An 8903-nucleotide genomic window follows, 5' to 3' on the forward strand; every position below is an offset into this window, starting at 1 on the left:
AATAAAATGTTATTTTTTTCATTGTTGAGTATTGACAACTATTGTGTTGAGGTGTGGGTATTTTATGGGTGCTTTTTATATTACATCATATGGTAACTCCACCAAATGCAAAGAAACTGCTCACAACCATATTAAGGCCGTCATCAGGGGCCAGGGATCAGGGATTTCCCCTGACAACCATGAGCATGACACCTGGCTTCTTTCATAACAAACAAAAGGAAAAGAAAACCAAAAGAACTGAGCTGTCCAATATCTGGCAACTTTTGACATCTACAGCTGTAGCCCCTGCTTATCTTTAAAACAAGTACCATTACTTGATATCACAAGTGTCAACAGTCTTTCCTATTACGCTAGTGGCTAGTTTGTACATCATGCAATAATACAATCGTGCATACTGAGGTTTTATTAACCATTTGCTAAGCAATGGTCAGTGAGAAGACTTACGAGGCATCTTAATGTTGAGCCAACAAGGACCTTTCATCTTTCGACTCAGGAGAAGGAGTTCAAGGCTGAAATTAGAAGACGAAAAGATTCCTTGAAAGAGAAATAACTCCAGATCACAAAACCAAACTCCATTCTCATGAAATAATGTTTACAATTTCAGAAAGGCAAGAGAAGATTGCAACTCTAGGAAACAGATGATTTCATGATAATGTCTTCTTTAATGTTTAAATCCTACAGCTTTAAAATCTTAGCAGTTATATTTCATCATTATTTCTTTGTTGCTTTCCAACATTCACTATCTACTAATAACTTTGGCAAGTTCACTTCTCAAAGTCAAAAAACATTAATTCTTTTAAGTGCCAATAGTGACCAAGATCAATTTTCTCCTATCAATATCCACACACCATCAACAGATAAGTTATGAGAATTAATAAAGTGATCACCCAAGGAAAAATGCCTTGATCTTTTATCAAATTCTCTCAACTCATTCTTTAAGGAAATGTATGGAGATCAGTTTGGAGAACTTGTATGTGGATACTGGGGCTTAAAGGGTTAATTCTGAATCATTACCTTGATGTATTGGTACCAAACACATGACTGAATGTTTGACCAGTGAGATCAGATGGTAACTGAGGATAATCCGCCTGTCATGAATAATGTTGTCACAAATTAACTCTTTTTTCATCAATACTGTAAGTGACCCTCCTTCCCTTTCACTTTCACCCCCCTCCTCTCCCCCCCCCCCCCCAACTCTCCTGGTACCCTTACTGGGGAAGCAGCATGGCCAAGTGGTCGTCACATCAGACTCCCAACCTGGCAGTCCTGAGGTTTGAGTCCCACTTTGGCCACTTGCTGGATTGTTCTTGGTTGTCCCGAGTTCAAATCCTAAGCCACGCTTGTAAATAGCCAACTGGTTGCCTCCTCCAAGTTTTTTTTTATTCCTGTTATGTTCTATTTGCATTATTTGTTTCAGAATTATTTGACTGGAGTGCCTATAAACTAGCTGGATAAGCTAAGTGCACTTTCTGCTATAAAAAAACCTTTAAACCTTTTTTAAGCCTTAACAGCTTAGAGCCCATCCTGGCAACTTCCCTTCTCAAGTCTATCCTTATTGCCTTTATCAAATTCAAAGAGCCAATATCTTTCAACAACGTCAATTGACCTTTGTTAAAAACACTTCCAGCAACCACATTGTCACCTACAAAATCACATGACCCTTTGGGGTTAGATTAAGGGAACACATTTCCAACACTAAAGCAACAACAAAGACAGTGGGGGAACCCCCTCAAGTATTCAGACCACGCCCTGGATATCGCCACCTCCTCAATATTTGCAAGGGAAGATGACATGTTTAAATTAAGTGTCATGGACAACACTGAAATCAATTGTCGGGGTTCCAACATTGAATATGCCAGTTACGAGATTCCATGATCTACGGAACTGTTCATCACTTGATTCACAGTATAAATCATGTGAAAAAGAGAAAAATAAAAAGTTCACTCACTTGATAAAGATTCCAAGGTGGAATGGAAAGTTTGTCTTAAAAAAGGTTTTTCAACAAGTCTAAAAACTCGTTTATGTGTGTTCTGTTATAACCTAAAATTAATCATCTCTCACCGAATATTTGACCTCCAAGTACTCTGATGTCACAGGAATATCTTGAATCTCAAATGTATAGGCCTTTTGGACTTTCTAGGGACATAAGTTACACACACCCATCAACAGAACTGCATAAAAGTGACATCAAAATTATTAAACAATCTGAATTACCCTAGATATGAACTTCATGATCTTGTGCTTTTTTGCAATCTTATCATTAAACTCCTGAAAAAGAAATAACAAGAAAGTGATGAAATTTAGCACCCTCAATGTCATGGTTATTGTACTATGATCACCATGGGAAGACTAAATAGTGACCAGCATCAATTTTCTCCTAACGAGATCATTGCACCATCAAGAGAAAACGTCAAGATAATTAATAACTTCCTAAGGTAAAACCCTTTTATCTTTTACTCTCTCTCTCTCAAGTAATTCTTTGATGGAATATATGGAGATCAGTAGAGAGAATTTTGTATGAGGAGATCGGTGAACCTCAATACCAATTTTAATATGTGGAAGTTGGCCACCAAGTCAAGAGAGCACCATGCTTTACTGGTAAAATTTAAAGGAGGGGGCTTAAATATCAGGGGGGGGGGGGAGTTATTAGAAGGACTACAGCAGCAGATCCAGAAAATTCAGAAAGGAGTGGGCAGGACACTTAACAGCTCTATTCTAGATACTTTTTATTTTTCTGAGACGAAATTCTATAAAAATAATATTAATTTTCAAAGGAAAAGGGGTGGTCGCAGCCCCCTTGGCCCACCCCTGAATCTGCCCATGGAATACACTAATCAAAATTACTATGATTAAAATCAAATCATTATTTTTTTTTACCTGGTAAACATCAATAAACCCAACAGGCTCATCAGTTTCAGAACCATCAACTTCAAGCTTCTAATTGATATAGAGTAAAAAAAATATCAATTAATTTAGAACACTGTTGGAACAGGTACAGATAATATTTGAAAAGACATGCAAGAAGAACTCAACAACTGCAGCAATGTTTATACATCCATTCTCTCACCTTTTCTCTTGGGAGAATAAATATTTGTCTCTCAATGTTCTTGACTGCCACTGAACAGCTAATACGAAAAAAAGATAAATTTTTAATTAGCGGTTGCAAGTCCACTAAGTGGTCCTTCTGGTTTCCCATGTGGGATTTCCGAACTTAGTTAACGAGAAAAACAAAATGCAGATAAACGGTAATTACCTCACATATGCTTTTGCAGCTTCAATCCAAACCTTTCCAAAAAGGTATACAGTACCTGTAGGATAAAAAATAATTAACAGAACATCAAAACTTACAGTGAAACTGGTGATTTTCTTAATAATTCAACTGTCCAGCAACCTTGACCAACTCTACCTGGTTGTTTGAATCTGTCCTGATAAGCATCAAACCAGTAGAGTTTCAGGAATTTTTCCCCTAAGAGGAGAAAGAAAAAATGATCTTTGTAAGAACATGGAATGAGCAACAGATTTAGTACTTCAAAATTTAGCCAGAAATGGCATCACTAATCAAACATCATTGCAAGGTTCCCTAGTTCCTCTCTGTGTCCCCTTTATTATGTTGGCCTTTATCAAGCCTTTCTATCAAAATGTTAGCTCTAGCAGAGAATTTTGCACTGTGGATGAAATCCCGTCTGACTGTTCAACCTCTTAAGCAGTACTTTTACATAGGGTTGCTAGCTTTTCAGCTCTTTGCAAAATGAAATGTCAGGAGTCTTCTTGAATTTTGATTTTGCCCATCGTGAAAGCAGAACTGGGTGAGGCCTATATTTTCACTTTTTAATAATTTCAACCTTGAGACTTGTTGATTGCTGATATGTTTACTAACCATCTACTTCTTTGAGTGGAAGAGAAGATGAATCCACATTAACATCCATCAAAACCTACAGTAGTACATAAAAAGAAAAAAAAACTTAAGCAGTCGCACCCTGTTAATATGGATACTGAGGGGGCCACAGAAAGTGACCGTATTAACCCTTTAAGTCTCAATAGTGACCAACATTAATTTTCTCCTGACAAGATCCATACAATGTCAAGAGCAAAGTCTATGAGAAATTAATAAAATGATCACAAAGAGAAAAATCTTTTATCTTTTATCAAATTCTCTCAACTAATTCTGTAAGGAAATGTATAGAGATAAGTCTGGAGAATTTGTATGTGGATATTGGGGCTTAAAGGGTTAACAGGTTGAAATTAGAGAAGATGTAAGGGCTTTCATTCCCCAGCGGCAAAACAAACTGTCCGTAATAACGAGGTGTCCACATTAAGCAGGTGTCCATTATGCAGGGTTTGACTGTATGCAACTTAAACAAAATTTTTTAAAACAAACAGGAAACAAATTAAAGCTACACCATACTTTTCTTAGTCTCCCTCGCAGCCATTTTTTTGATGTCACGCAACGCTCCCCAAAAGTTCTTTTGGGGGAGCGTCGCGTGACATCCAAAAAACGGCTGCGAGGGAGACTATACTTTTCTCTGTGTAGTGATGAAGTGGTACAGAGAGGTATTTCTCATTCCAGAGAAAGAGATATGATGTCATTTTTATATGATTAAAAAAAGACGCTTGACTTCTTGTATAATGAAACGCAGAGAGGTGACTAAGAACAAAACACATTTACAAGAATCTTTTGACACTTTTATACCTCTTGTTGTTGTGAATCTTCATTTCCTAAGATAGTTTCTCATCCTGAATCACCAGGAAGTTCTGTTGTTCTGCAAAGATACATGTACTTATAATTACTAAATTAAGTTTTTTCGTGATATCAAGATATTTTGGACGCTAGACTGCAGGGCAAGCATTATTTTTCTGCATTTTTTAGGTGAGGAAAGGCAAGTGCGAGGCAGGAGTGGAATGCAAAGCTTCCCCACATCACTTTATTACAGATAATTAAATAAAAAGGAAAAATCATTATTATTTAGCAAACTATGAATATCCAAAAATGGCCAGCAGTGCAGTGGACAGTAGTTTTGTCTGACCATGCCCAACACACGAGAAAACAGCCCTTTAATGAGCCAGTTATTTCCTGAAAGAGGCCATGAAAACCAAATGGTAAAAAGGTATCAGCTCAACTAGCTGTGACATAATCATTTCTTTGTTCAACAAAAATTATTTGCTGACAAGATCCAGCAAGTTCCAGTGACTTTGCTTCAAAACACATGTGACCACACCCCTCCCTTGACTTCAAAATGCGAACATGACAATAAATTATTACTTATACCCCCAACAAGGTTAAAAAGTCATATGATAATAATATGTTATTATTTCTCAGAAATATTTAAATTGTTTAGTGATGTCAATGAATTTCAAAATAAATATCATAATAGAATTGCATACTTCTGTGGCATAGCGCATCTTCTGTCATTTGGTTTCTCACTGGCCTCAACCTGAGAGGATAATAATTAAAGGAAAGTATATGAAGTACTTCTGATGGTTACTGGTAGCTTTCCCAAAAATAAATAATGTTGAATAGATGGAGAAGTGAGTCAAGAGATCAACAAAGTTTCATAATTTGTAAAATAAAGGTGATCTTGAAAAGTTGGTCAGAGACTGAGAAGAACAATTTTTAATTTTACAATTTCTTGGAAAACATGAATTCAGTAACTTAAAAAGTTTTTTGGTTTAAGTTTAAGGGACCCTAAACTAAATTGTAGGAAAACAAAGGTTGCTTAAGCCTGAACCTGCCTCTTAGATTACTTGGAACAGCTTGGTCCTACAAAACAAGGGTAACCTGGTATTGAATCAATATTGAATCAATATAGTAAATCAATATACAATCGATATAGTAGGGCACCTTGATGAATAACCTGGTATTGAATCAATATTGAATCAATATAGTAAAGTACCTTGACGTGAGGTTTTACATCATGATTCTTTTCTGCATTTGATAAAGCCTGGATAGCTTCTGCATTACCAAGATCATCATCAAAGTCAGCAGTATACTCTGGCATGTCATCATATGCGGCAGGAACATCTAGCAGAGATTTTTCTGTTATTTACACGTGTATGCATGACTACACTTAATACGACAACTCAGAAAAAGTTATTAGTATTGGCTGCTGACATATCAGCCAATACTCGGTTTCAACCATCTGTTGACATGTCATGGGTAATATGACATAAGTTATATTCAATCATCAGACAGGTCAAAATAATATATGGCGGATGCACAGCAGACACTCAATCAACATGTTGAATGACATACCAGCTAACATGTGCATCACCAAATGACAATTACATCAGCTAATTGTCAGTCCATATGTAAGCAACATCTCTATGTTGGCCTCAAGTCCAAAGAATGTCAGCAGAGGGTGTCGATCAATACTCGGCGGAATTGTGCCCAAAGTACACAAGATCCAATTTTACTTGCCCAGAGCAGTTCCATGGTTGTCTTAGTCTGCTTCATTATGCAAAGAGGACTTGACTGAGCTGCCCATGAGGCAAGTCAACAAGGAAAGTTACTTAACTAGCAGGACTAACTTCCAGCCCTTCGAGTGTACACTTTGCCTTTAATAATCTGATGACAAAATTCTATCTTTTTTACCTTCCATCCCTGTATCCATATCTGTCATTTGAAGTTTTTCCACTTTGATTTTTTCTCCAACCAAGCCACTATACTTGCTTTCTGTTCTGTCACATGGCTCAGTTTTTACAGCCGCCGCTGATCTTATCTTTGCTGTAATGTGACTGGGTTTTGGTGGGGATGTAGGCTCCTGTTTGAAAAGGGGTGCTCTTGGGTTAGATGATTCCTGTTGAATGAATTTATTAGCAAAATCACTGGAGGGAGTAATAAAGTGAACTTTCTATAAAGCTCAGCACTCTGCTTTCAAATGGCATCTGCCTTGCAGAGGGTTTAGGTGTGCATAATTAGCAGGACAAGTAGAAACTGTGCCATTTATCTTATAAGAGACCTTGGAGGTTGTGGGAGGTAGGGGGAAAGGTTTTCATGCCAAACTACAAAGTATAAACAAAACAACTATGCTTTGGGTCATTATAAGTATAAAGCCAGAACATTTCCAAGATCTATTTTCTTCAAAACCAGGTATTACCTGAAGCCTTCTGGGAGTGTAATGACTTGAAGAAGATGTTGGAGTTCTTAAAATGAAACAAAACAATCCATAATTAACCTAAATAAAGGACTTTGTAGGGCTGTCACTAAGGGTTGAAGGCTGAGGATTTCCCCTGGCTAGGGTTTTCATTAAGAATTCTAGTAGCAGGAGAAAGGTGTAACATACTTACAGGAGAATATTTTGAAAGAGGATCCACATCTGAATAAAAACTTGTCATAGGCTACCGAACGTTAGCCGGAGAATTCTGTGTAGTAAACAAAGAATTCTCCTTTCTCTGATGCGTAACGAAAACCCTGCCTGGCTACTATGAGCTTGACCCCAGGATACTTTTATAGGAAACAAGAGGGAAAAAAAAAACAAAAAAACTTCCGAGCAGTTCATTTCCCCCCACCCCTGGCACCTTAAAATCTTAGCAACAGCCCTGAGCTTTGAGGAATCTGAGTTTAAAAGCAAAAAACTATTACCATAAAAATAAAAATCGACAAAATTGATTTATCCTTTTACTAGACATGATTCTTAATCTAATTTTCTGCTTAGCTTACTGTCATACCAAAATGACTGAGGTGTGTGTTCTCACTGCCTCTAAAATCAATATACTTTACTTTAACTCAGACTATTATTCTATTTTTTCTGTAGCAATAACTTGTTTACAATACCTTAACACTTGCCCCTTGCCCTTTGACATCTTTACTGGAGCTGGTCTTGGATGCTTAAAATGTCAAAAATAACAAAAACAATCATTAAGACAGTGACAAAAGATGGATTGAAACACACCAATCACATTTTAGAGTCTTCAAAGCAGATCACTGCTTAACTGATTGACAAACAAGCAATAGCATCGTGACCTAATTGACCAATCAGGTCAATGAACAGAGTTTAATAACATCAGTTGATGTGAGACAACTAACTCTGATTCTGCATAAAAATGACTACCACGAGTGGTCGAAAATTAAGTCACTGTCAACAACAGTCCTCTTCAGCACTACACTTACCTGGACTACCATGCACACTTGACCTTCTTAGAAAAACAACATAATTGAAACTATATGAATATATGAAAATCATATATTAGAATGGCAGGATGAAAAGGTAAATGCAAAGAAGATCATCACAGTTTTAAATGCAACTTTCGCAGTTGCAAAGAGAAAGCCTGAAAAAAAATTCAGGTTTGTGTGGGATTCAAACCTTTGACCACTGCAATAGTATCACCAACTGAGATATTTACAAGCCAGCTGGGAATGAACCAACTTAAAAACCAGCTCCAAACAGGCCATTTGTGAGTTCCAAGAGCTTTCACTTTTAAAATGAAGCTGACTCCAAAACCTTTTCTTGTGAAAATGAGTTTTATTTGCATGACAATAAAAATTCCTTTTCATATCAATAGCTTTGTCCTTAGCCTCGTTTTGAACCAGAGGCTTGGGGCAACTCCGAAACGGTCTATTGGCCTGTTGGCTTAGAAGATATTGCAAAGGCCAAGAGTTCAAAAATACAGTACAACCCTGAATTTTTTCAGCATTTCTTTTGACAACTGCAAAAGTTGTAGTCACAACTGTGATGATTTTCTTTACAGTTAACAGTTCCCCATAGCACTCCAGAACAAAACACTACACAAACAAAAACACAAGTGATAATAATCTAACTTTTAATTTCTGTACATACCTCTACTTCTTTCAAAAGGTCATTGAGGAGATCGTCATCCCCAAGAGATGTAACTTCCTTCTAACAAAGGGAGCATAAAAAAGAACTTAGTTAAGTTTCTTTTGGGTCAAAAGAGAAAGAGAGAAATAT

At 36.9% G+C, this 8903-nt stretch overlaps 1 protein-coding gene and 1 long non-coding RNA gene across 4 annotated transcripts in view; both read right to left on the reverse strand.

Annotated features, from left to right (window-relative positions):
- LOC140950229 (DNA polymerase alpha catalytic subunit-like) overlaps nt 1–5434 on the reverse strand; it is a 41320-nt gene extending 35886 nt beyond the window's left edge. For all 3 annotated transcript variants that reach the window (XM_073399436.1, XM_073399435.1, XM_073399434.1), the window contains exons 1-11: nt 5383–5434; nt 4691–4760; nt 3878–3932; nt 3407–3466; nt 3254–3308; nt 3068–3125; nt 2878–2937; nt 2215–2268; nt 2062–2136; nt 1015–1088; nt 445–509 (exon numbers count right to left, since the gene is read on the reverse strand). In XM_073399436.1, coding sequence (XP_073255537.1) covers nt 445–509; nt 1015–1088; nt 2062–2136; nt 2215–2268; nt 2878–2937; nt 3068–3125; nt 3254–3308; nt 3407–3466; nt 3878–3926 — 550 coding nt within the window. In that variant the 5' untranslated portion in view covers nt 3927–3932; nt 4691–4760; nt 5383–5434. The remainder of the gene's footprint in view (nt 1–444; nt 510–1014; nt 1089–2061; nt 2137–2214; nt 2269–2877; nt 2938–3067; nt 3126–3253; nt 3309–3406; nt 3467–3877; nt 3933–4690; nt 4761–5382) is intronic.
- A 1441-nt stretch (nt 5435–6875) lies between these two features.
- The window catches only part of LOC140950230 (uncharacterized), a 14383-nt gene continuing 12355 nt past the window's right edge, over nt 6876–8903 (reverse strand). Inside the window, exon 3 of the long non-coding RNA XR_012167157.1 lies at nt 6876–6999. This is a non-coding gene — a long non-coding RNA (uncharacterized lncRNA). The remainder of the gene's footprint in view (nt 7000–8903) is intronic.

This window comes from Porites lutea, chromosome 10, assembly GCF_958299795.1.
Source record: "Porites lutea chromosome 10, jaPorLute2.1, whole genome shotgun sequence".
Lineage (NCBI taxonomy): Eukaryota > Metazoa > Cnidaria > Anthozoa > Scleractinia > Poritidae > Porites > Porites lutea.